At 46.4% G+C, this 26,886-nt stretch overlaps 1 protein-coding gene across 9 annotated transcripts in view; it reads left to right on the top strand.

Annotated features, from left to right (window-relative positions):
• BCL2L11 (BCL2 like 11) overlaps positions 1 to 26,141 on the top strand; it is a 46,603-nt gene extending 20,462 nt beyond the window's left edge. For 5 of the 9 annotated variants that reach the window (XM_077773419.1, XM_077773415.1, XM_077773411.1 and 2 more), the window contains 2 exons: positions 11,086 to 11,195; positions 23,190 to 26,141. In XM_077773419.1, coding sequence (XP_077629545.1) covers positions 11,086 to 11,195; positions 23,190 to 23,288 — 209 coding nt within the window. In that variant the 3' untranslated portion in view covers positions 23,289 to 26,141. Of the gene's footprint in view, positions 1 to 6,620; positions 6,653 to 10,123; positions 10,172 to 11,085; positions 11,196 to 14,544; positions 14,669 to 23,189 lie in introns of those variants that run through there. The other 4 variants (XR_013337402.1, XM_077773414.1, XM_077773418.1 and 1 more) reach the window with 4 other exon arrangements.
• The last annotated feature ends 745 nt before the right edge of the window (positions 26,142 to 26,886 follow it).

Raw genomic sequence — 26,886 nt, 5'->3', positions numbered from 1 at the left:
TCTGGGAACTTTCTTTTTCCCCTAAAATATGTCACATTCCTGGACCAGAACATTATTCCTCCTTCATTTACTGAAGTGTTTTTTTGTCTGTTGTTTTTTTGTTTTAATCTTTTTTTAATTTATTTGCGAGAGAGAGTGAGCGAGCGAGCACAAGCTGGGGAGGGGCACAGAGAGAGGGAGACCTAATCAGAAGCAGGCTCTAGGCTCCAAGCTGTCAGCACAGAGCCCGATATGGGTCTCAAACTCATGAACTGAGATCATGACCTGTGCTACCCAGGTCCCCTACTGGAGTGTTTCACTATAACCAGTTTGTAGATTTAATGAGTAATTTGAGACTTTTCAAAAAAAGCTGGTTTCCGCAGAAAGGACCTACTTTTTTTTTTCTTACGGATGTATGTCTGTGAAGGTATATAAGGTGAGTTGAGTTTGTCAACCTTAGTTTATGAAGAGTTATTTTTCTATGGAATAAAGGTGATAGAGGACAGACTAACCTGTTCCTTGGGTTCTTTTTGGTTTGTTTTTTCATCTCTCAAGAAATTTCTCAACATGAAGTATTCTAGAAATGAATTCTAGATATATGCTATGTTAGCTATATATTTGAATTTAGACCTCAGTGTTACTTATACCTGAGCATAAATTCTACTAAACTAGTCCAAACAAGTCACCAATGTAGGAAAGCAGTTGGTGCATAATGGCAGGAGCCCAAATATTTGTAGATTTAATGAGAATTCAGGTAATATTTAAAGCAATATGTGAATGCCCACGACTGCCTCTTTTTTTCACTTGGGTTTTCCCACTGTGCTTATTTTAAGCTTAGAACTGTGTTTTCTCTGAGGAAAGCCTGGCATATTATATATACCAGCTTTGTTTTCTTTCTAGTTCCTTTTACTGATAGTATGTCATGAAGTGTGGGAGTGGAAAGTTACAGAAGGGGACTAGTCTTATTCCCTCCACTGACCCATTACGGCCCCCTGGGGCTAGTCCCCCAACCTGGCTGGGCACCAACTGCCCTCTCTTCTTACAGAGATGTTGTAGCCATTCAGTAGTGGTGAGAGGGCTGGAGTGGGCGGGGTGGGGGCGGGGCTTGTGCTGAATTAGAACAACCCCAGTTGAAGTTGCAGTATTGCACAGGGGCTTCTCAGCAGAGGGGTAGCCACCCATTTTGCCCCGTTTATGAGCCCATCAGGCATCAGAGCTGGGCCAGCAGTCATGTCTACCCTTGGGGGCGTGGGTATAGGATACTGGGGAGGAAGAGGAAGAATGTGTGAACCAGAACAGATAAAAGATCTTCAAAACCACCAAACCTGATGGTCTTTTGGCACAGAATTGCACACGACTTAACACTTGGGCTTCCACCAGTGGTGATGCCAGCTTCGGGGCTTTTCCTGTGTGGGAGGACATGACACACTTACTTACGTAACAATCGTATGGCTTACAGGCAAGGACTGGGATTCTCCCCCATAACTGCTGAGTTGTGCAAAGGTTATGTGAGCATTAGTGCGGACTGGTCAGTGGAGGGAGAAGCTTGAGGCTCAGACCGTCATTCTCATCGACCCTGTACTGTACCACTCCAATGTTCCGCTGGCTTGGGCCTTCCAGTATCCTTCTTCTATGTGCAGTGTTTAATTCTCACAGCATTGCTCTTTATTACCATGCTTCCTACAAAAGCTATGGGGCATGTGTCCACCTGTGTCCCTTAGAGGTGGGATACCTATCTTCAGCATAGGCTTTGTGAGTTTTCTAGGGAGGAGTCAGACAGCCCGATTGTGACAGACCTATGTTATAGGGACAGACATTTAAATCATTAAGTGTCCGGGACACCTGGGTGGCTCAGTCGGTTAAGCATCCGACTTCAGCTCAGGTCATGATCTCACAGTTCGTGGGTTCGAGCCCCATGTCGGGCTCTGTGCTGACAACTAGCTCAGAGCCTGGAGCCTGTCTTTGGATTCTGTGTCTCCCTCTCCCTCTCTGACTCCTGCTGTCTCTGTGTCTCTCTGATGTTAAATAAAACATTAAAAATAAGTAAATCATTAAGTGTCCAAGCCCAACAATTACATCTTTGTGATTACACAACAGTGTTTCTGAGATTCAGGTGTAAAGTTTTTCTCCCTTCCCCTAAGAGGCAAGGTAAAAGGAGGGGCTTCCCTTCCATGAATTTGTGTTAAGTAAGAAGCTTCCAGGGTGCCTCAGACTTCTAATGTGTCACCACTGCCCGTACATCTCCACCAACAGCTTAGTGTTTCACTGTGTGTAGCCATGACAAATTCTAATTGTGTGCATGAGATTGATAGACTTTTGCATGTTTTGATTAAAACTGCTTAAGATGTCGCTTCTTAGGACTCTGCTTTTGCCCCAGGTCTTGATCTTCACTATCACTGAGATGAAATTCAGAAACTTTAAGGCCTTAACGTGAATTAGAAGAGATTTTTGTCACCTGTTTCCTGCTGCCAGTGTTACATTTCGGAAAGGAAGTCACACTTGCTCTGTAGTCAGGAATTTTTGTATTTGTGGTTTAAATTTTCATTTTTTCCCCCAAGATCAGATTTTTGGCTAGGGATAACATGTACGTAACCAAAAGATAGTAACTAAAAAAAATTTTTTAACACTTTATTCCTAAGGAGTGGTCTTGAGTGAATTAATGTATGGAGTTGTATATTTACTTTTAAAAGGTCTCTGAAAAGCACTTTTTTCTTTATAGTTGTGATAGAGTAAGTGGTAGAATAAACTAGATAGAAAATTGCCTACACTGTCAGTAGAAGGGATATAGGGTTTACATCTTTATCTTTAAAGCAAACTCAGAGTTGCTTTCCATTTGACTATACTTTGTTTTGGAGTTATTTTTACTTGTTTTTCAAAATAAGATGGCACAGCCCAATCATCTCTAATCCTCTGAAAGAAATTTAAGACTATGGAAATCGAGTTGCAGCTGTGCAGAGACTCGGTGTGGCTAGGGGCAGTGGGGGGAGCAGAGAGCCGTGTCCTGTGTCCGCCTGTGGTCAGCTCCCGTGCAGTCCACCACGATAACGCTGTTCAGAGCAGCACATTTCAGGAGCGCCCCCAGGGGACCAGGATGGTGATGGTGGGTCCTCCCACCTCTCAGCATAAAAGGCACGTGGAAGTGGGTGGCTGGATGGCTCAGTCCGTTAAGCATCCGACTCTTGGTTCCAACTTAGGTCATGATCTCATGGTTCGTGAGTTCGAGCCCGGCATTGGGCTCCGCCCTAACAGTATGGAGCCTGCTTGGGATTCTCTCTCATCCCCTCCCCTGCTTATGCTCTCTCTCTCTGTCAAAATAAATACACTTAAAAAAAAAAAAAAAGGCATGTGGAAGGAACTGGTTGAGGACCAGGTTTGGGGCATGTGGTGACAGCTTCATTAATTTAGAAAGGGATAATGATTGAGAGTGATTATAGATTGTCTTTATAGACCTAAGATTGAGAATAGGGGGTGGAAGGGGAGACATTTCAGTTCCCTCTGAGGAAGAACTTTGTATCACCTAATGCCCTGCAGTGAGGACTGCACTACTTCAGGAAAAGGCATGTCACCTCTGCCAGGTAGTGGGCATGCGGGGCAGGCGACCTGGCATTGTGTTGCAAATGGCCCCTGTACCCAGTGTCCCACCTGCCTGAAAAGCTGGGCTTCTGCTGTGGCTGAGAGCTGGCAGGTATGTGCCTGGACACAGACCTGAGAACTCCATCTGGGTTTGCTCCTGGCATGTCCCCGGCTTCTAGTAAAGATGTAAATGTGGGGGCGGGGCGGGGGGGGCAGCTCAGGTGAACCGGATAACTGGGTCATCTGATGTCGAATAGTAAATGAGTGAAAAGTCACAATAGCGCATTGGTCTCAATGCCTTAGATTCAAATTTCGTTGTGAGAAGCATAATGATAGAAGTGGAAAGATTACAAACGCTGGTTTTCAGACATCTGTCCAACGTCGCACCTTTGGTTTACTGGCCGTTTCCAAATGGTCAGACTGGAAATGGATCAAAGCAGCTTGTTTTGACTTTCTTACTTAAGGCCTCATAAAAGCGTGGGCACCATGCACTGAAAGGAGTGGGTATAAAACACTGGCTTCCTCTCATGAACTTCATTATTTGTGGTGGCGTATCCTAGCAGCTGTTTGTAAAGCACTGTCTTGAATTCATGCGACCGCCCAGGCTTGACACCAACTTGTACCAGGGGAGAACAGATGGAGGAACTTTCTGAGCACCGATGCTAACTATGATCACTGTGTTTCATTTCTAATTGCTCTCATTATTCTCCAGTGGCTCAGCGGAACTGATGAAAGTTTACTAACAAATAAAGTGATGCAAGGATACAAGAGAGAAACAGACCCGGGGCGGGGGTAGTGTGGGCACACGTGTGGGTATGCACAGGGTGAAGTGGGTTCTAGCCCAATTTCCGAGAACGATCAGTTTTTGAAGGTGATTCTGGTAGCATTTTCTGCAGTAGAACTTACTAGAGTGGCAGTTGTCCTTTCCCCTGTGGCTGCCTGGGAATCCTGGGGCATGTGGGACAGCATGATCCCTCAGGTGGGTTTCCTAAGGAACCCTTAGCAGGCTGGCAGGCTGTTTCCTTTTTCCTTTCATAAGCTGTGGATAACTGTGACTTGATGTTTCTGAAGATACCCATTTAAATAAGGAGACTGTTGGGTTGAATTAATATCCCAGAATTTTTATTTCTCCAAAATGAATGTTGAGCTTCAGAGTGGCCACCTGCAAAGGCAGGGCTTCCCGTGGACATCTCTGGAGTATCTCTTTTGGAATTGGTTTGGCACTGGTTTTAGAGCCTACAGAGGAATGGCCCTTTAGGGGTCCATTATGGCTTTTGGTTAAATTAGACTCTCCTTGGGGAATAAATAAAGATGGATGACCCTGAGCTGTCCAGAGGAAGGGCCTGCTCTACAGTCCCTGGTAAGTGCCAGGCAAAATGTGTGCTTAAGTATGGCCTATTGTGTGTTTAAACACAATTAACGTCATGGTTAATTGTGTTTAGTTGTGTGTTTCATTTCCTCAAAGCCGTACATTCCATATCCATCCGTTCAGGGACTGAGCCCCGAGTTGAATCCATATCAAAGCTTAATTCATGCCGACTACTTTAAAATGTCATCTTGATTCTTCCTCAGTATTTGTGGGTTACTGGACATCTAAAAACAGGATAGTGTGAAGTGTTTCCCTTAATTTTAACTTCGTTTTTTGGTTCCGCGCTTGAAACGCCAGTAGCGACGTGCCAGGAACTAAAACAGCGATCGCCTCCCAGAAGGGAGAGCTGCACCAGGCCTGCCCCTCAGCAGGAGGCTGCTCGGTCATGTGCGCGCATATGTGTACTGTGCTATACTGCACACGCAGTATATGGCACGCACGGTACCCACGGTTTACGGCACAGGTGGAGCACGCGGTGCCTGGCACATGTGATGTACAGCATGTACAGTACACACGGTACACGCGATGTACGGCACACCGGGTGTACGTCGTATATGGCACAAACGGTCCACGTGGTACACAGCGCACATGCACGCCCCACTCAGTGGCACTTCTCGGTACCACTCTCGCAGAGCAAGGCAGTTGGGTGTAGAAAGAGCAGCAATGGCCTTGTGATGTGACGTTCTGTTCAGCACCTGCCGTTTGTAATAGTGGGGGGGGGCAAGTAGGTGTTAAGGAAAATTCAGGAGGTTTGGTTTGGCTGGTGTTGCGCTCATTATGAATTGACAATCTTTTTTTTTTTTTTTCTTTTTCATGTTCCCACCCTAGCTGGCGGTGCTACAGAAAGCCCTTTCCGAAAGCCCCAGCCTGATTTCACTATCAGCCACTTAACCACGACATTAATTTTTTCAAATGCTGAACTTCTAAGACTTGAAATTACCATATGGGTTGGAAAATGTTCTGTAGCTGAACCAGAACAGCCTGTTAATTAAATAACACACGTGTTTTCGTAACACGAAGTTCTTTGACATTAAAAAAATGCCCTTCTTTCCATCCACCCCACCCCACTCTCTTCACATTGGTATAGAAAAATGAATTAATTCTACTTCAGTGTTTTTTCCTATGGAAGGTAATGTTACCAGGAAATTCTAGATTTCAAAAAATAACTTCTAAGGGTTTTGATGAAAATTCAGCTAACCTCTCACACTTTTGACAGAATGTTTGTGTCTGACATAATTGCATTGTTTTTGATTAGTGGCTTTGGTTAGAAAATCTGGACCTAGCAAGTTCCCCCAGCTCAGTCTCGTGCTTGTAGGATTTGAGTTGGCCCTTCCAGGGCTTTAGGTAACAGCTGGGGGGTGGCTTTATGTTAAGATCTGTGTATATTTTATTCTGCTTTTTCCCCCCTAAATTAATGCCAACCTTATGGTTTCTTAAAAGCTGAAACTACATTTTCTGTGGGCAGAAATACACCTCACCAGAATTTCCCCTTTGGAGAATTTTTTATATTCAAGTAAAATTGCCTTAGAAGTTAAAAATTTTATCTTCTTAACTAGCATTAAGAATTTTTGTTTTAAATAAAGACCCATTTTATTGATCAGACATCAACATTTATAGTTGTGAAGCACAATGCATATAGGAAAGTAACATATTTATCCTTGATACTATAGAAATGTACAATGAAGTTATCTTTTCGCAGGTGGACTATCTTACTGTGATGGGAGCAGTCAGGTCAGTACGTGGGTAGCACTGTGAGAGTGAGCGTAGAGCAGTGTGTTGAGTAGTCCCTGCCCCAGGCCCCACCTGCTCCAGGGCCTCTTTGGAAGACCATACTGTGTGGATCTCTTCAATGCCAAGGTTCATGCCCTGGGTGACAGTAGCACAGAATTAAGCAAATTAATTGGAGCTCTGACCAGCACTGCTCTGGGGCTAACAAACCAATTCTCTGGGGTCAGCCAGACCCCATTCTTTCGTTCTGGGAGTTCTCTTGTGACAGAAGACCAAATATGTCAGTCACTAAGATTAAACTAGTGATGAAATTCAGAAAAGCTTCTTCTACCTCTCCAATAAAAGAAGACATTTTTGTCACTTCAGAAATAATCTTTGAAATTGATACTGAAAAACGGCACTCTGTTAACTGGCATTAAGACTACCCTTTTGGGGGACCTGGATGGCTCATTCGGATAAGTGTCTGGCCCTTGATTACAGCTCAGGTCATGATCTTATGGTTCATGAGTTCGAGCCCGACATGGAGTTCCACTCTGACAGTGCAGAGCCTGGTTGAGATTCTTTCTCTCCCTCCCTCTCTGCCCCTCTCCCAGGTGTGTGCATGCGCGTATGCTCTCTCTTTAAATAAAAAAGTAAATGAATAAATAAATGACTTTTTAAAAAGACTACCCTTTTAAAATACAGGAATACAATGCCTTTTAAAAAATCCAAAATAGAATTTCTATCTTAAATTATCTTACTATGTAAGTATTTTGTGTGCGTGTTAAGTTTTATTGCAGGATGAATGATGGTCATTAATTTTAGATTCATAGATTCAAGGAACAACAACAAAGCTGCCCGTTTTTTTAAAAAGCCACATGGTGACACATGCTGTGTTAAGAGTAGCCCAGGCAGATCAGGTTCCTTGGCAAACTTAAGTTATATTGCTCTTATTGAATTATACCATGCTATTACTATTCTAAGTCACCTTAAAAAAAAAAAGTACACCCTGGAGCATCTAACTGGCTCTGTCACTTAAGCATCTGACATCAGCTTAGGTCAGGATCTCATGGTTCATGGGTTCACACCCCACATCATGCTCAGAGTTTGGAGCCTGCTTTGAATTCTGTGACTGCCTCTCTCTGCCCCTCCCCTGCTCATGCTCTCTCACTCTCTCTTTGTCTCTCAAAAATAAATAAATGTTTAAAAAAAAATACACCTAACTACAGTTAGATAGCTCTCTCACTAATCTGTTGTTCTGGCCAGTTAATGCATGCTTAGCCTGGTCTAATCCATAATCTCTGGTTACTTCTGCCTCCAGGACCTCCCTGTGGTTTCTTACCCGTTGCTCAGTTTTCTCAGGGTCTGGTCTGTGGAGCGTCTGCACCACAGGGAACCTGTAAGGCTGTGGCCTCCTGGGCCTCCCACAGTCATACCCACCCTCTGTGTCTCACTGCCACCCACCTCGTGGGTATATTTGTGTCTATACGTTTATTTGAGCTACTGAAATTTTCTCTCCCACAGAAGAAATATCTACGTACCTCCTTGGCCTCCCTCCCCAAAATATAGCAGAACAATTATCTTGAAGCTGAACAAGTTGGACTTGGCCACCAAGGTTCCATATTTCTTTCGTTGCTGCTGGCTAGGGTGACATTTTCACTAGGTGCGAGTTTGATGATAAGCTGACTTCTGACACACATTGGCTCCTTTGATGGTCGCCACCCCAAGCATAAGCCAGGCAGAACCTCTAAACCACACACACAGTAAGGGGACTAAGTAGAATGCAGTAGGTTTCATCTACGGGCTGGGGGAATTAACCAGGGGAGTTAGTTTTGTTTCATGTTTTAATAAGCATAAAGTTTACTTACCAGTGTCTATCCCCAGAGAAACTTAACATTTAAATGTTGAAATGTAGGGGCGCCTAGGTGACTCAGTCCGTTAAGCATCCAACTCTTGATCACAGCTCAGGTCTTAATCTCCTGCTTGTGGGACTGAACCCCACATTGAGCTCTGCACTGGTGGCGTGGAGCCTGCTTGGGGTTCTGTCTCTTCTCCCTCTCTGCCCTTTCCCAGCTCATATTCATTCTCTCTCTCTCTCTCTCTCTCTCTCTCTCTAAATATTAAAAATAAAATGTTGAAATTTAGTCTACAAAAATGTAAATTCCTGTTTGGTTGCTGTACCCAGAGCACCTTCTAGAAAGGTATCTGGCACTCAGGCATTCATATTTGTTGGCTGTTGTTAGTGAATATCTTGATTTATTAAACATTGGACGACTTGCCCACAGTGTGACCTGTCCACCATCTTTATAAGACATACAACCTGTACTTCACACTTTTTTTTTTTTTTTTTTTTTGGATAATTGGTATTTTCTTCATTTCTGGCTCAAGGTTTGAAAGCAGATTACCCCCTTTTTTTTTTTTTAACTTGAATTTTATTTTTAAGCAGACTCTACACCCAACATAGGGCTCAAACTCACAACCCCAAGATCAAGACTCACACGCTCCACTGACTGAGCCACAGGCAGGTACCCCTAAAAGCAGATTACTCTCCTAAAGAAAGCCTTGTGTAGTGAGAACCAAGTGGGGCTGAAGCCCCGAGGAGGTGTGAGGTGGTCGCTGTTAAGTGGCCATGGTGTCTTGCTTGCTGGTCTGTCACCTGTGTGTATGGGCAGGTGTGTCTCCCTGTAGGGCCTGGTCAGAGGATTGCGTGACACAGCTCACGGCAAACATTGCAGGCTCTGGTGTGTAGTAGGCATTTGAAGAAAAGATTTCCTTTCCCTCAGGGGTAAGTTAACTTTTTTAATAGCTCCTGAAGTTAGGAGAGAAAACACTTGATTGTTGAGAGTATGAAAAGATTAGTAACAATGGGGTACCTCTGATATAGAGTAAATCCTTAAAGTGCTATAAACCCCCACAAAGGGAGTAAACTGTTATACATCTACCCTGAAATTTTGAGGGCTGCCGGTTTTAGCCGTTTAAATGAAACTTAATTTTAATGGGCTTTTACAGAGTAATGATAAAAATATTTGTATGGCAAAGATACAACCTAAGTGGTTTTTTACTGTGGGTGGAGGTATATTCAGGGGACGTGCTTGGCCTCTCCTAAAAGTTTCTCTGTGGTCACAGCCCTTGTGTTCTCCCCTAGGGCTTTAGGAGTCTTCCCTTGGTTTATTCACAGAGCACAGATAATTCTATGTTCACACGCACACACACACCCCAGCCTCTCTCAGGCACTCACTCTGTGGGGTCATTGCATTTGGGTGCAGGTTGGGGAGACCAAGAAGATGGGGCAAAAATTTTGAGAAGACTTGGTAAAAGCTCAGTGTTTCAGGGGTTTTTTTTCCGAGTACATTTCTAAGTGCTTTTATAGAACTATGAATCCACATTAGTTTTACTTGAAATGATAAAATTCAGAAATCCAAAATATAAAATATTTTTATAAACACACAACACAGAAAGCCATATGTATGATATTGCGAAATCTGATTCTTGTAGGTTTTTGAATACTTTGCCGTGGTTAGAACAAAGCACGTGTGTTTAATTGTGAGTACGGCGTGCCCGTTTTAACAGTAAGTTTAAGTCACAAACCCAAGAACCTCATCTCTTTTCCCCAGCCTGCATTACTGAGTGCGGAGAATGCCATCTTCCTGGCACATGGTGGGATCTTTTCAGGACTCCCATATTTGCTCCCCTTCATGGCTTTAAGTGGTTTCATTACCAAACAGATGAGTAGACTGGGTGGGAATGTTAGTGACAGCTTGATGGAAAGGCAAAGTCCCTCTTTTTCCTTCTTTCAAAAATGCCTTTGCTCCTTCACCCAGAACGTTTCCTCTCCCCGTGTGGTATTTGTAGACTTGAATCCACCTTTACTGGCTGCATTAATACAAACACGTAATTATGCTTTAATTTGACCATGTGCTATATAAAGACTCTCGCTGCACCTACTTCTGTAGAAGCAGCTCGTTTAGGTAGCCCACTGTTTCTCAGGTTTTCCCATATTTTGCTTTAAATAGAATGACCGTTTCATTTCCTATTCCTACATGATGTTTGAAGTTTCCCTGCGAATCCTACCTTGTATAAGGTCAAAATAGTTACTGACAGCCTGAATTTTTATGTTCTATGTTTCAAGTATGGTTTTTTGAGGGCAGATGATATTTATTGTACCATCTTCATATTAATTTATCTTCTTGAAATGGAAGTGTGTAATTATTCGGCCAGGATATTTTTAAATTTTGCAATCCTGAGTCTCCAGTTTTGAAGAAGAAAGTTGTTCTTTATCCATTAGTCTTTGTAACCAAGTATGTGTGGCAGACCTTACCACCAGAAGCTAGTGCGTAGTCCTGGAAGTTAGGGAGATGCCAAAACAAAGCAAAGCAGAGTGTGTGAGATGGGCTTGCTTCTAGAAACTTACATCTGGAATGTGCTAAATGATTCCTGTTCTGTCTGTTCTGATGCAGCATCCATGAGGCAGTCTCAGGCTGTACCTGCAGATATGCGCCCGGAGATATGGATCGCACAGGAGCTGCGGCGTATTGGAGACGAATTTAATGCATATTACCCAAGGAGGGTAATGCTGTTTCTTTACCCCTTCTCCCCCCACCCTCCCCCTCCCCACAAGTTTTTGTTAAGGCGAGATGAGTAATAATTCTGGGCGTATTCTGGAAGCGTGAGGTATTGCTTATGTTTTAACCTACCAGTGTTTCTGCTTTCCCGTTTTCCATTTTAAAATGCTTTATGAATGAATTTTTTAAGTGATGGTAATGAAATACAGTACAAGGTGGCAAAGGGATTTTATGAGCATAGACTTTAGAACATCCATGCCAACAAAGGGATTATCGATAGGCTTTGAAATGTTCCCACATAAATAGTAATACAGCTTTCAATCTGTTTAAGGTGTTTCTTTTTTTTATTTTTTTTTAAATTTTTTTAGTATTTGTTTATTTTGAAGGAGAGAGAGAGAGTGTGTGTGAGCGGGGGAGGGGCAGAGAGAGGGGGAGACAGAGAATCACAAGCAGGCTCCAGGCTCTCAGCTGTCCCCACAGAGCCCAACATGGGGCTCGAACTCACGAGCCATGAGATCATGACCTGAGCTGAAGTCAGATGCATAACTGACTGAGCCACCCAGGTGCCCCATGTATAGAGTGTTTCTTATTCCCTTTGGGTCCTTTGGATCAAAAGTTGAAGAACTATGAAAACTTGCATCTTTACTCAGCCGAAGGCAATGATGCCAACAGTAGTCATGTAATATCACCCCTGTAACCTGACAGGCGACAAGCCAGAGCAGGAGAGCCATCGCCCTTTGAGTCTACATTGCTGTCCTCGAGCGCCCATTTACAGAAATGCGTTAGGAGGCCATCAGTCAGTGGTCTGTGATCCCAGGTCTAAGTATTTTACACCCTGAATTGACTGCCACCTAAATTCTGAGGTGTGCTGTTGATTACAAAAAAAAAAATCTTCACTGTATCTTCTTCCACAGACACAGTGTATGTTTTGTGTGTTTTCCTCATTGGTAACAGACATTACCATTTGGACACGTTTAGCCCATGGAAGACATTTTAAAATGCATAAGCTTTAACTCTGGGAGTTGGGGCTGTTCTGAGTGTAGGCGAGTACTTCCTGCACAGGGTACCCTTGCAGACGTGTAATAGAATGAACCTTTGGCTCGTTGACATTTATTTCAAACAACCAAGTATGAAGATATTTCTGTGGATTTATCCAAAAAGAAGACACATCTTACTTTGTAGAAAATGTTATCATTGTTATTATCACCCTTCCTTATTGTGTCTTATCTCATGGGTTGGTTGGTTTGTTTTTTTCCTGAATGTTACGGCTTCGTATAAATCTCTCTTCAAGATTTTTTTTTCTGATTTTTTTTTTTTTTCTGGAAGGAGAGGTCATGCTTAGAATACCCCAGTACTTCTGTCCTGCTTTAAATGCTGGTCTCTTTTTTAGCGAACTGTTGCTAAGTAAGCAGATGTTACCTATTAGTTGCTTTTAGTCATTCTTGTTTTCCTGTCCATACAATGCCTTTCAGGCTTTTTTTAAACACATGTGGAGACATCCTCCTATTTTCAGAGGGTCTTTCATTAATTTTTTCAGCATCGAGTCTTGTACAGGAGCCAGTGATGCTCTGAAAACTCACACTGGATCCTCTTCACACCTTCCCGCAGGTGTGTTTGATGGGAAAGGTGCTATAGTAGGATTCCCGTAAATGACAAATGTCACACTGATGGATGAGTTTAGGAGTTTCTCACGCAGCTGTCTTGAGCTGGCAGGAGTATCCAGCATCCTACATCTGATGGTTACAGCGCATAAATTCCTCCTCAGCCTAGCTCTGAAATGGTAATTGTTTCTGCAAGGTTGACTGTTTTGTAATTTGCCACTCAAGGCCCTCTTCCCCCTCAACTTCCCAGCTCCTTTGCCTTGATTTTGGTGCTCCTGTGTGTGACCGGACTCAGCCCTCCTGGTGGACCAGGAGGGACTGGGTAGAATCAGGACCCCGGTGCATTCACGATGAGGACCTCATGCTGGGGTGGGGAGGCTGCCTGTGACTGAAGAAGGCAGACTGATTCCGGGGGGCACATCCGTGATTCAGCGGGAGAAGGTGGTATGGTGGCCTCTTGAGTTATAGCCCAAGCAGTGAAGTAACCAGTGTGCCTCCTTCCCGCATCTTAAAGGGGTTTATAGATGTCCTTAGGCCAGATCTGACTTGGGGGGCTGCCCAAGAGACATGAGGCTGTTGGGCTCTGTTGCCTTCAGGGTCCAGAAGCTCTGGACACCACCATGAGTCCACACAGCTCCATTCTCAGGCCCTGGATCAGAGCCTTTGGCCACAGAGCCAGGAGCCTAGTAAGGATATTGTGTGGAAGTTTCTCTTTCAACTTACATGGAGCACCAGTGACTCTGTAAGGCGTCCCCCAGAGGGACCTGGTTTGATGCACCGTGCACACCACGGTGGCCTGTGTGATCAGTGAGAAGACACGGGTCAAGTGTGGCATGAGGGCTGGCGCACAGCCAAGCCACAGCCATCCTCACATAGGCCCTGGAGGTGGACAGTGCAAGTCACGTGCAGTTGGGTCACAGGCTGTTGGGTTGTTTTCATCACCTTGCCTGTCCGTTGGAGGTGAAGGAACAGTGTCTAGCAGATTGTATCCTTCCTCTCCTCTTCTTCTCCCAGTGTTCGTCCACAGTGCAGTTTTTCGGAGGCTATTTGAGATGGCCAGACCTATGTATTCAAATGAGATGCAGCCTGTTTGTTGTCAGTGCTTTTGGTAAAATAAATGTGTTTCACCGCAGTACCACACGGTTTCCTGGTGACAAACCTTATTTTGCATCTCTTAAAAAAAAAGTGAACCACTGGGAAAATGCAGTCCCTGATAATTTAAGAGACTCTAGCTTTCTAAGTAGGCTGGGATATTGGGGGAGGCTTGGGGACAGACCATAGGTTATAGCCTGATTTTGTAAAATGAAGGCAAATACATTCTCCAGATTTGAATGAAGAGCCAGTTCGAAACACCAGACCCTGGATAGTGACACGGTGACCCCCAAAGCTACAGACGCCCGTCTTGGTAGTTGTTAGGTTAAAAATAATCCTTAGCCTGCAGCCACATTGATGGACTGTCCGTCGTTGAATAGTGGGGGTGGAGATCTGAGGAGGAAGTGGGAGGCTGTAGTGGAAAGTAATGCATTCATGTCGCCCACTGGCTCACGGGGTGGGGCCAGGGGTCTACTTGTTTGGTGAGTGGTGCGCGCCGTGGCCCTGCTTTACAGATGATTGCTTTTTAATAGATTTTAGCATTTTTAAATACTTAGAGTCTTTATTTGCCTAATACTATTACAGTGCCTTTTCTAAAGTGTTGGTCTTTTACTGCCATGAGCCTTGCGAAGCCTGACAGGATATTTTCCCGTTTTTTCAGTTAGAGCAATAGAGGAAGGTGTCCTGTAGTTGTCATGTGTTCAGTCCACTTAAGGGCAGTGGGGAAGCGTTTGCCTCGGAGCTGTGCAGTCTGAGCCCCTGGAGGAGGTGTGAGAGAGGCGCAGGTGAGCACAAAGTCCCGGTGCATGTTCCCTTTCTCTCTTGTGACTCCATGTCACCGCCCCCGCATCACCCTGCCGGGGCAGAGTGGCCCGCCTACCCCCCTCTGCCTGGTGAGCCTGACTGCTCCAAGTCCGGTGTATTTTTGTGACTTTTTCATTTTGAAATAATTGCAGAGTTCATGTGAAAGTTGCAAGAACGGTACAAAGAAGCCCCTTCCGTCCGCCACCTCAGTGCCCCAGTGTTCCTGCGTTGCCACATTGGCTTTAACGTTCTTCCCCTTTCTCCCCGCATGCCTATTATTTTCTGCACTGTTTGAGAATAAATGGCAGGTGTGCCATCCTTTTACTCTTCAGTGCGTCCGTGTGTCTTCCCCGCCCCATGAAAATCTCCTCATATGTGACCACACTGTAGTTCTTGAAATCCGGAAATTAACAGTGTTACAGTACTGTTACGTAACCTGTGGACCTCATCCAAACTTTACCAGTTGTGCCAAAAATGTCCTTTATTGTAAGATAAAAACAGGTTTTTATCTGGTCCAAGATGCAGTTTAGAGTCCTGCATTAAATGTAGTTGTCTTACCGCTTTGACACCGTAACTTAGAACCATCCCTCGGTCTTCGTGCCACTGACACTGTGGAAAGGTCAGGACCGTTATTTTATAGATTCACCCTGATTCCGGTTTGTCTGATGTCACCTCGTGATGAGATTTGAGGTTTGTGTCTGGGGCAGGAACACTACAGGAGTGACACTGTGGCCTCCTCCATCCAGGCTACACTGGGAGGCATGGGGCATCCGTTTGTCCTGTTACTGGCGAGGCTGACTGGTCAACAGCGGGGTCCCCGACTCTCAAGTCAGTACGTTTCCATCTGTCACGGAAGGAACGTGTGTGTAGAGGAGGAAGAAGTTCCCTCCCCGACTGTGTGCTTATTTTGTTTGTCGACCTAAATTCACGGGTCCCTGTTTAATTCTACACGTTACTACGCATTACTCTTAGCACTTATTTTGATCCTTCAAATTATCCTAGATTTGGCCAGTGGCAGCCCCGGTGCATTTTCACCTGTCGTTAAGCATTAAGGAGCCTCAGTAGTGCAGGCGCACATAGAAGGTATTACAGGATGAAGCCTGGGGGCCTATAGAGGTGGCGCGGCTCCTGAAGGGCGTCTGTTGCTTAATGATGACCTACACCCACACAGGCCCTGACTGCCCAGCTCCCTGTGCCCGGGGTCTTGGTGAACGCCAGAGAGCATGGGTCTGTGGGCCTGTAAGGTGGAAGATTTCTCAGAGAAGCTAGGTCTCTGCCTTGAGCTCTACGAAGAGCCTGAATGGCTCGTATGTAGCTGAGTGGTGCGGCATGGAGCACCGAGTGCCCAGCGCCACTTCTTGGGATGGTGTCCACTTGGATGGGATTCTTAGCCGTGGGCTAAGGGCGCAGTCCAAGCCTGTGGAGCATGTGCCGGACCTTCATAACACAAGGACGTGTGCTCTTGGGATAATCAGACCCATCTTCTAACCAGCGCCTGCCTCCCCCACCCCCATACCAAGGCTGGGATCGCTTCCCTTTCGTGGCCTCCTCCTTGCCTTGCAGTCAGGTTGTCTGGCCTGCGTTGCTCTGTGCTAAGGTAGACTGCTCTCAGTTGATGATGGCTTGGGGATGTCCTTGGTGAGTGGACGGCAATGAGCAACAGCGTGGGAAGCTACGCCAGACCTTCTAGATGGGCCAAGAAGTGAATGAAAACCCTTTCATTGTTGGGTCCCAAGAAACAATGCATCCTTTGTTTACACTGCCTACTTCCTACTTCTGTCCCAGGCGTGTACAGGCACGAGTTGGCTGAACTGCATGTAGTGAAGAGTAGCACTGAACCAGACGAGGTAGAGAGGGAAAGGTGGCTTGCAGACTGGTTTGGATGGGAGCAAAAGTTTAATTGAAGTGTCAGCCAGTAGCATTTTCATTTCACTGTATATGAATTTGAAATCTTTGTGTGCTCTCCTTCCTGTGATGTGAATTCCCTGTGCTGTGTGATTCTTAGTTTTATAAATGATATTCTACTGTAGATACTAATCGGTACAAGGGAGAGAACGAATTTGTAGCTTGTTTGGTAAGAGCGTAAGCTGAACATGAACCCAGAGATATGTGTTCACTGACACCGTTCTTTTGAGGCCTTCGTTAATTGAACAGAGGAGTTTAATAAAATAAGCCACTTTCTATTATTGTCTGAGCAAAGCATAGTGGGGAGTTTGCATATCAAATATTAAATTAAAAGTAAACATATCTCATGAGACTGTGAGTTGCCCATGAGTTTATAGAAAGACCGTTTTCATGGCAAAAACCATTGTGAGTAGCTTCAGTAAATTGGTGCCTGCCATTTATCTGTGATGTAGTTTTCAGGTTTAGTGAGTGTTTTTCTCGCAGTTGGAGGAAGTAGTTCGGTGTTGTGGTTTTAAGAGCCTTCCAACAACCCCCATCAGAGCGATGCTAGAGCCTGTGTGATCGAAGAGTCACCCTTCCTACGGCTCCAGCCCTGAGACCTCTGAGACAGCACATGGCTCAGCATATCTCCACAGTGATGGATTGTAGATTTTCTGAATGAGGGTTTTCCACAACTTGAAGATAAAGTGTGATCTTACAGGAAAGCAGGACTTGTGGACACATATGAGGTCTGGAATGCCGACTCCATCCATTAACTTCTAGGAGCCCCAGTTTCTGCCCCTCTCTTAGGGATGTGGGGAAGGTCACCCGGAAACATTCAGGGGATGGGGCTAGAAATTTCTGTCCTCCCTGGTCCATCATCGTGGTGTCACTTTGAACTAGAACTGAAAACGGTTCCCAGTTGATCTTCAGCGTTTAGAGACGCTACCAGATTTTTCACGCATCTGTGTCTCATTCAAACCTCTGCTTATGGAACAAGTTGTGTCGGGCCCTACTGATGCGTGCTGGGTCTGTCTGGGTGCACAAAAACAGGAGGTGAGGCTGGGGCACTGGGGTGTGTTTGAATGGCTGGGTGGGCAGCGCGCTGGATGCGGCGGTGTCCGCTCACCCTGCCCGCGAGAGCTGTGTCTGCATGGCCGGGGGCACACCTGGATGGCTGGGGTGGGGGGGGGTGCCTAGGCCATTCACACAGAACCATTCAGAGGTGCAGGTGCCTGGAGGGGGACTTCAGAGAGGTCTAGCCGGGGGTTTTTAATCCTCTTGAGGAGGAAATGAAGACGCGCCTGAGGCAAGGCTTGGCGGGCCTCACCATCCCCCTCCAGACTTCTCCCCGATGAACCCGAGCAGAGAGGCCCGGCTTATGGTCACAGTGTGTCTCATCATCTTTTTGAGGCTGGGACATTTCAGAGCCTGGTGTTCTTGCGCTCACGCTTATATTTGGTCTGGTGGAGTCACACAGGAGACATGGCTTCTCTGCGGTGGGCCACGGTGCAGCACCACCCCTCCTGGGCGGTGGCTGGGGGTCCTTCCCATTAGCCGGGGTGGGGTCTGGGATCTGAGGGCCCAAGAGTTCGAGGGATGCCCGGGAGAGGGGCGTGCCGCCCCACCCGGAGTGCACCCAGTGTGCGTCAGGCCTGACTGGAAGGGAAACAGAGAAGTGGCTATTCCACAAAACCTGCTTTGAAATGACGCATCCAAAATGAAGCGGAGTCAGATTGTGCAAATGAGTTTTCTGTGCCCCACCCCCCACTCCTACCCCCCTCCTCCCGCAGCAGCAGGTGAGTGGGGCTCTGGTAGGTCAGTGCTCGGTGCGGGAGAGCTCACTCCTGGTCGCTGAGTGGGAGCACCACATCCGGGGAGGGCCTCCCGGCACCCTTTCTACAGCTGTGTTGACATCACAGCACGTGAAGCGCACGCTATGCAAATACACACTTGGCCGTGGTGCTGAATAGAAAATGAACTTGGTTTTGGGGCAGCACTGCGGCATCCGCCTGAGCCCTGACAGCGGTGGGGTAGCAGACCGGCACTAAAATCTGGACCGCGGTTGGGAGACCCCACAGCTTCCTAAAGACGTCCACGTTTGGGGGCCCTTTTCCTCTCTGGTTTCTGTCCTCCCTCTCTTGTCGTTGAAAATACTCCTTAGATTGATGGTGGTCTTCCATCAGGATCACTGAGGCCTCTCTCTGTCCCCCACCCACCCTGCCATCTTTGATTATGGCAGCACTCAGCATTAGCCCGGAAGGTGCTATGACAGCCCCTTGGGGAGTAGACACCATCCATCCAGATGCTCCCTTGACGCATCCTCACTTGCCCGATCCAGAGCACACGTTCCCCATTTGTCAGAGGCTCACGGCCTGAGTTCAGTCTCTTCTAACATGTTACCACTCAAAGATCTATCTTTTTTAAAAAGAAGAGGCTTCCAGGTGGTTCAGTCAGTTAAGCACCCAACACTTTGATTTTGGCCTAAGTCATAATCTCACGGTTCGTAAGATCCAGCTCCATGTCAGGCTCTGCACTGGGCATGGAACCTGCTTGGGATTCTCTCCCTCTCTCTCTGCCCCTCTGCAGCTTGTGTGCTCTCTCTCAAAATGGATAAATAAAAAATAAATTAAAAAAAAAGTTTAGCACCTCTTAGATATTCACTGTTGAAAGTATATAAGGGGTTTTTGAACAAGTTTAAAGATTTCTGTGTGTCTGAGTTTTTATAAGTATTCCTTGCTTTTTGGGATGTCTCTTAGAATTTGCTATTGATCTCCCTTTGATAAAATGGTAAAGATAGTGTCATGTTTCCCCTGTTACTTTGACTGCCAGGAAACTCTTAGCTAAACTATGGCTCTTCTGCTGTAGATCTCAGCCGTGGTTCCCAGGCCAAGTCTCTCTGTCATTTCTGATCTCTCTTAAGTTTTGTTTTTATTCTGCCATGCACATCTGTGTGTTTTTATGGTTTAGCTCCCTTGAGTAATGCCAAGTGAATGTGCATGTTGAACTTACTGAGTCATTTGGTACAGTGGAGTTTGGACCAGCCTTCAGTGCATGGATTGGTGAGCCAGTGTGTTCTCCACTAGGCTGAAGTCTGAGTTGACTTGTCAGGATCACTTGATAATTCTTGACGTTTATTCCACAAGCTTGGTCTGTCATCTCATCCATGAAAATGGCGAGGCAAGCTAGGCTGACTCAGCACTGTCATGAAGATTGTAGAGGTGTGTGGCACGCCATTTTGTCTAATGGTGGCATTGGGTGATTCTTCTGGACCCCAAGGTAGGGCGCACAAAGTCTGAAGACCTGGTGTGTCTTGGGCAACTTTTCAGAGGCTGGGCTCACCTCTGCCTGCAGGAGAGCGAAGCCAAGTGCAGAGCTGTGCTCTGTGGGCATGCAGTCTGTGGCCCAGTTCTCTGGGCAGCCTGGGATCAGGGTCTCTTGTATCTGCGTATCTGCCTCCCTGGATTGAGGAAGAGAGGATGTTTCTCTGTGATTATTTTGGCACAGGGCTCCCATTTTGCCAGGATGTGTAGGTGTTTTTCCACCTGCAAAGCAGGAACCTAAGTCCTGATTCCACAGGCAGGGCGGTGGTCGCTGTGAGTGGCACCCACGGGTAGCCCTTCAGACAGGCATGCGTTGCTGTTCTGTGCATGTTGCTAATGACGCAGGTATTACCCATGAGGCCTTGTGGATGCAGACACTGCCTTCAGTTTCGGGCCCCAGCACCCCCTGCCCTGGCCCCATGCAAGGAGGTGTGGGGGCTGCGGGAGCCCCTTGCCCAGAGAGGAGCATGGACTGTCAGAATTGGTTACTGGAGGGAGACACAAAGCTGACTGTTGAAGGAGTCATCTTCTGGGCACACGAGATAGCTATAAAAGTCAATTACCCCAAATAATAGAGTTTCTGATCTAGTCCATGGAGATAAAAAGACCCAACAGGATGGGGCCCTACACTTTGAGCACGTGTGTGTGTGCGTGTGTGCGCGCGCGTGCGCGCACAGAAGAGATCACTGTAATACATAAATTGTACCTTAGTAGCAGTTTTCATTTTTTTAAATCATCTCCTTTACCCAAATGCATCATATTAATGTATCTTCCTGAAGCACTTTAATGAGTTTGACTAAAACAGCGTGCCACAATCTCTGACCTAAGAAGTGGTGTTTTTCTAAAGGGGGAAGGACCAAGAATGTTCGCTTAGCCTGAGAGGGCGTGTGGATTTGCTAAGGCTGTTGCAGCAGAGTACCACCGACTCAGGGGGAGTCAGGGCCTAAACAGCGGAGCCGTGTTTATTCACAGTCCTGGAGGCCAGAGGTCTGAGAGCTCGTGCTGGCTGTACCCGTGTGGTGTACTTGGCGCTGATAGCTGGAGCTCAGCTGGGCGTCCCCACCCTCTGCGGCTCCTGGGCCATCGGGGCGCATGCGGTGGGCTCCCCACAAACTAACTGATCTGAAGGGCTGCAGGTGCCAGAAGGCAGTGAGTGTGCGGGTGATGGGAGCTGCCCATCACCCAGCTGCTCCTGAGGGATGGGCCGTCTGCATGGAGCTGTGCCAGCTGTCAGAGGCTTTCTGGACTGGCATGGCCTTTCTTTGGTTTCGGTCTTAATGGCTTCCTCCATTGAATGTTGTCCAAAAGCAGTTTCTCACCAGCTTAAAAGCGTGCGCCGTGTTGTCACGCATGCTGCCTGAGAGGGCAGGCGTCCCGCTGTCCTTCCTGAGTGGTTGTAGCATCTTGTCGTCTGTCAGAGATTGGGTGTTCCTTTTGCCAGAATTTCTTGCGTTGCCCCCACCCCCTTCCCGGCTTCCTTCCATGCCCTTTACATTTAAGATGAAAGCAAAACTCTTAAACATGTGGAAAGACTTACGAGTGAGTCCTGTCTGCTGTCACGACCACTGTCGTGTACCTGATGTCTTCAAAGGGTGGAGATTTCTCCTCTGAGATGCTCCCAGTTCTGGAATGTAAAATTATCTAAGTGTGAGCAGTTGAAATCTATCACTAACGGGCCCCAGTCCCCTTGCTGGTGTCACTTAGACTCCGTTCTCTGGTCTCCCTGAGGCTGGTAATGACACCTGGCTGACATGAGATTTCCCACCTTGAAGTGACTGCTTAGCCCTGCATTTACGCCTTTTTCGTTTTAGTAAGTCGTGGTTTTATTTTGAATAAGCCTCTTTCAACCTGTTAATATTAGTCTAAACTAAAATTAACCTTCCCCTAAATTATTCTCACACAGAAAAAGCAAAGTAATTTTGAAAGTTAAATCAAAACAAAGCAATCTTGTGTGTAAAACAGATAAAAATCACAGACTGTGGTTACGGAGCGCCTGTACAGGAATCGCTTACAGAAAGCTGATTTCCTCCAGTCTGGTTATGGAAGGAGAACGGGAAATGCCCCGGCCAAATCACAATCCCATTCTGTCAGACAGGCGCGGGGGGAGCTCGTGTAAACAGCAGGGGCTTGCTCGCAGCTGGTGTCTGTGGGCACTGTTTGTGTGTGAGAGGGGACACTTGTTCCCAGCCTGACTTGTGGCCGGCGGTTCGGCGGCGGGAAGCTTCACCTGCTCGCAAGAGAAGGGGGTTCGTGGAGACCCCCAGAAAGCAGGTCCCGGGCACAGATTACTCGCTCACTAAGGAACCGACCAGGATGGGTTGCAGACCTGAATTGTGAAACAGATGGTAGCTCCTGGTGTAGAAGCAGGTGTGCTCTGCTGCGGACTCCAGCTGCTCTGAATTTATACCTTGCGCTTAGCTGCAGAATGGATTAGAACTCCGAGGTGGGCACTCTTCAGAAGACTGGAGGACCTCTGGGACCTTTAATCTAGCAGTTTCCCTTTGAACAGTTCGTCAGCTTGCCATAAACATAGGGTAGTCACTGGCAAAGGGGCTTTTTAAAATTTTTTCATTGTCCTTTCTTTGCTCCCCACATGGAGTGGTTGGGGGGGGGGTGACTCAGCCTGTGAGTGTGACCATGGACAATGTGCTGAGCCACCATGTTTATGTAGCAGAGCTGCCCACCAGCAGCCAAGAGGTTCAGGGGCGCATCGGTGCACCACTTGATTTAGCTTAGGACTAAATGACTCCAGATCACTGGTTTCTCAAATAAACTCCAGCTACCAGAAGTTCACCCTTGGGGGAGTCAATGTATTTGAAGGTTAATAACCTAGGTAGTTAGATAGTTATTTCCATCTCTCCTCTGTTCCCTCCACCCCTGCCCCTTTCAACGGAACACCAACTCCAGTGAAGTGGTGGGGGTAGGGGACACCTGGTTGATACACTTCCTGATCAAGGCAGTTCTGGCCAACGATGACCTAGAAAGAATAGTGTTTTAGGGGAGCAAATGGAGATTCAAGGATTCTCCTTGAGGCTCCAGGCATTCTGGGAGTTCCTTTAAAGAAGCAGATCATTTGGTCTGCTGCTCTCTACGCAGTGAGGTCTCCCTCTGCAAGGGACGTGGGAGGAGGGACTCCCCTTTCTCTGCCTCGGGGAAGAACCCGTGTTTGGAAGGTGGGGTGCCTCCACAGCCGCGTTACAAAGGGATCGGGGGTTCAGGTAACTATAGGCGTCCCCCCACCCAAAAAATAACATTAGGGCTGAGAAACTAAGAAACTGTCCTATTGTCGTTTCAGGTCTTTTTGAATAATTACCAAGCAGCAGAAGCCCACCCCCAAATGATTATCTTACGACTGCTACGTTACATCGTCCGCCTGGTGTGGCGATTGCAGTGACGACGGGTTCCTCGTGGAGCCAGATGTATGCAGACATTTCACGCGTTCACACCAGCAGGCCCAACACCACAGTTTCTGGGTGCCGTTGCCGCACAGCCAGCAGCCCCTTCTCCGATGGGGCGTGCGGGCAGGCCGGCCGACGCATTCCTGAGGACGCTGTGCTGCATGTGGACCGGACCTTTCTGTTCACCACACAGCAGAATTTCTAATGGAAGTTTCTTGTGAATGTAAATGAGGGAGGATTCATTTTTTTAAAAAAAAAAAAAAAAAAAGAAAAAATAATGGTTCTTTGGAGCAGGATTTTATGCAAGAATGGTGTTTACACATGGTGTGGGGTTTTTTTTTTTCCACCTTCTTTAGTAAGAGCAGGTTTTTCAAAAAGGAAATGGAAACTTTTTAACCAACTCGTGAATGATTTTTGTACTAAAATTTTAAGAACCTATTGCCTACTCTCAGAGGATTATGTTAACTCTGCAGTGGAAACTGAGCCAGCTAATTTGTAAAGCTGCCTTAGTTTATTTTTAGAGATTACTGTACAGAATTTTCAAACGGGAGAGGTATGATATGGCCCCCCTCCTTTCCCTGCCATTGCCTCTTTGACATACTATTTTTTTTTTTTTTTTTTACCATTATTATTAATACCAAAAAGTTGTTACGACATAGAACTGATTAAAGGGGCTGGGGGGTCTGTTACCAGCCTGTATTGATACGCCACTCCCGTTTTGTAAATACTTACTTACCTCCTTAAATCCAATTGCATCTGTGGCAAAAAAAATTTTTAAGATTCCCTTCATGTGTTTTTCCTTATCTCCTCTTGTGATGCTCTTCTGGTCTGTCTGGATGCCGACGCATGGATTTGGTCCAGTGTGTGCTCACGATAAAAGGTAATCAGGTCAGAACGTGAGTTAGGATCTGCCCAGATCACACACATTGGGACGTGCTTGATGTTGGTCTTCAGTGGTTTTGATGGGCTCATCATTTAGAAGTGTCCCAAGGAAGGTGTCCTATGCAGTCATAGCATAGACAGGTACTGGGCCCCCGGCACCGTTGGCTTTTCTAGTTGCGGACTTGCCTATAGTCACAGGTGCCCTGTCCGCACGCGGCCGCAGGTGACCCAGCTCCAGCCCTCTTGGGAATTGGCACAGGCCTCGGGGCTTGAGGCGGCTGCTTCCTTCCAGGCTTTTCGTCTAACTCCCAAGTTCTTGTGGCCTTTGATGCCCGCCGCTTGGTTCCCACCCCTCTAAATCCATTTTGAAATAAAGGCTTAATTCCGCCTTCAGCGGTGCCATCCAAATAACCCCACTGGGGCACAAATCTGAAGTGGCCTCTCAGCCTTCTGACCAATAGGTTTGACTTGTTCATTTCTCTTGGGACAGTTGGGTTTTGTGGGACCGCCCTGTGTGCACCCACCTCCGTTGGGGGTGCTCTTTCTTTCTCCACACCTTCCTGGGATGGTCGCCGTGAAGGGAGAGCCCATGAGCTGGTCCATCATTTCAAAGGCAGTTAACTGGGAGACCCAAAATAAAGACCAGGAAGCAGTAAAAGAAGGGAGGTGGCGATCGTTTCGTGAACCCTATATTAACTCTTACAGTTTTTGAAACCTCAGACCATTAAAGAGTTTTTTAAGAGAACTACGTCAAACCCAGTCAGCGGCTCCAACAACTCTTGTTTGCTGTTGGCCCCTAAGAGGACCAGTATTTTCACATTATTAAATTAAGTGGGGAAATGCATTCGTTTGTATCTTCATAATTCTATATAAATATATATATGTGTGTGTATCTATAGCATATGCATTTTTTTTCCTTTAGGTAGAGATATTTGATTCCAAATATTCTTCCTCCTTTAGAATTTTCTTTCCCCCCAGAAATCTTCTTGGGGTCTTGAATATTTTTTTAAGGCTGTGTTGACTGTCAGCTTGTGTTTCTGATGTGTCTTGAACCCCTTTGTAGGGTCACGAAGTCCACACAGTTGTAAGGCGGTGGTGGACCTGTTGGACACACACACACCAAAGACATATTTGGTTCTGGGCGCCTCCCCCTGACCCAGGACCTCCGTACTCAGTGCCAGTCTCTCCGACTGGAGCACTTTACTCTGTTTCTGCAATACTGCGGCTCCGCGGGAGCAGGGCCCGAGGGCTGTGTGCTGGCCACATGTGCAGGTTTACCTCTGGCTTGGTGGCCCCCTGGCCTCCAGGCCGGCCGTGGAAGCCGCTTGTAAGGAGATAAGAGATTCTATGAATTGTAGTATTAAGGAGCGGGATGTCACACCAGGACTCGAGAGAGGTGACTGGACGTCTCTGTACTGTACGCGTCTGTTTATCAAGATGCCTCCCTCCGGAAGGTATGCCTACTGTGGTAGACCTTGTACTCTTTATTTTTTATTTCTCTTACTTTTCGTAGAAAAAAATGGCTAGATCCCTTTTTCGAAACTGAATGCGGGTTTTGTGCCTTGACCATCTCTTCTCACATGAGGTTTGTAGAAAGTGTCCTGTGACTTCTCACGGAAATGCAATAAACACATAGAAAATGCTTCCATGAGTAGTTCTTCTAGTTAGCTGTGCTCCTGCCTAGAAAGGAGTTCACGAGGAACTCTTTCTGGGGCTTGTGGAGAAACCAGGTAAAAAATCCATCTGATCAAAACGAGTATACACCGTAGAGAACGACTTTCTCCTGTTCCCCCCCCCCCTTGATATTGTATATATTTTGACTATTTATTAGATTAGGAGGTCACATTTTACTTAACCAACTGAGCCAAATGTCTGTGTGCAATTGTTTCCTTTACCTTTCTTGTAAAATTTTGTACAGCATAAATGAGTAAAAAATCACTGTTTTTACTAAACTTCTTCAGAACTGAGGATTGTAAATATTGTAGATTCTTTTTCTGTGTCATGTGTCCTACTGTTTCATAATGCTGTAACTTGTAGAAATATTGTATATTTATTTCCCGCTTATTTAATGTCTTAAGTTTTGAAAAGTGTTGACCTCCCTGCCCCCCACCCCCACCCCCCTGCTGTACCATTAATCGCTTTTTTAACTCTGACATAGTGACAGCTCAGCTCCTTGGGCCACACGGTCTTCCCAGCATGGCCCTCCAGCTTTGGTTCCTGTCATTTCTGGTCACATGGGTTTCAAATTCTCGGGGTTTGCCCTCCTGATGATGACATTTGTGTTTGGCCACCAATGAGAGACGATGTGGCAGGCCACCAAATCCTACAAGAAATATCCAGTGACTTTTGATTTGTTCCAAAAGAGCTCGCTTCTCATGGAAACAAATTCTATTAACACCAGGCCATCTCTCTCTCTCTTTTTTTAAATATATTATCGGCAGTTGGAACAGATTTTTCCATTGAAAACTTACCCCTGACAATTCAGTGTTCAGAGAAATAGAAACGTGCCCCCTCTGGAGGTGTTGCCCTGGAGGAGGGAGGGACAGGTGACACGGGTGGCTCCTGCCTAGGGAGTGACTCGGGACCGCCTTGTGCCACTAACCCCTTTTTGGCAACCGGTGAGTAGTTGAATCATCCCCCACGCGCTGCGTCCTACGCTCTGAAGTGTGGACTAAATGTTCTCCAGGAGCTACCTGTACAGAGCCTGACCCC

Source organism: Crocuta crocuta, unplaced genomic scaffold (genome assembly GCF_008692635.1).
Source record: "Crocuta crocuta isolate KB4526 unplaced genomic scaffold, BGI_CrCroc_1.0 scaffold67, whole genome shotgun sequence".
In the NCBI taxonomy this organism is placed as follows: Eukaryota; Metazoa; Chordata; class Mammalia; order Carnivora; family Hyaenidae; genus Crocuta; species Crocuta crocuta.
This window is presented reverse-complemented; position numbering and strand designations above follow the sequence as displayed.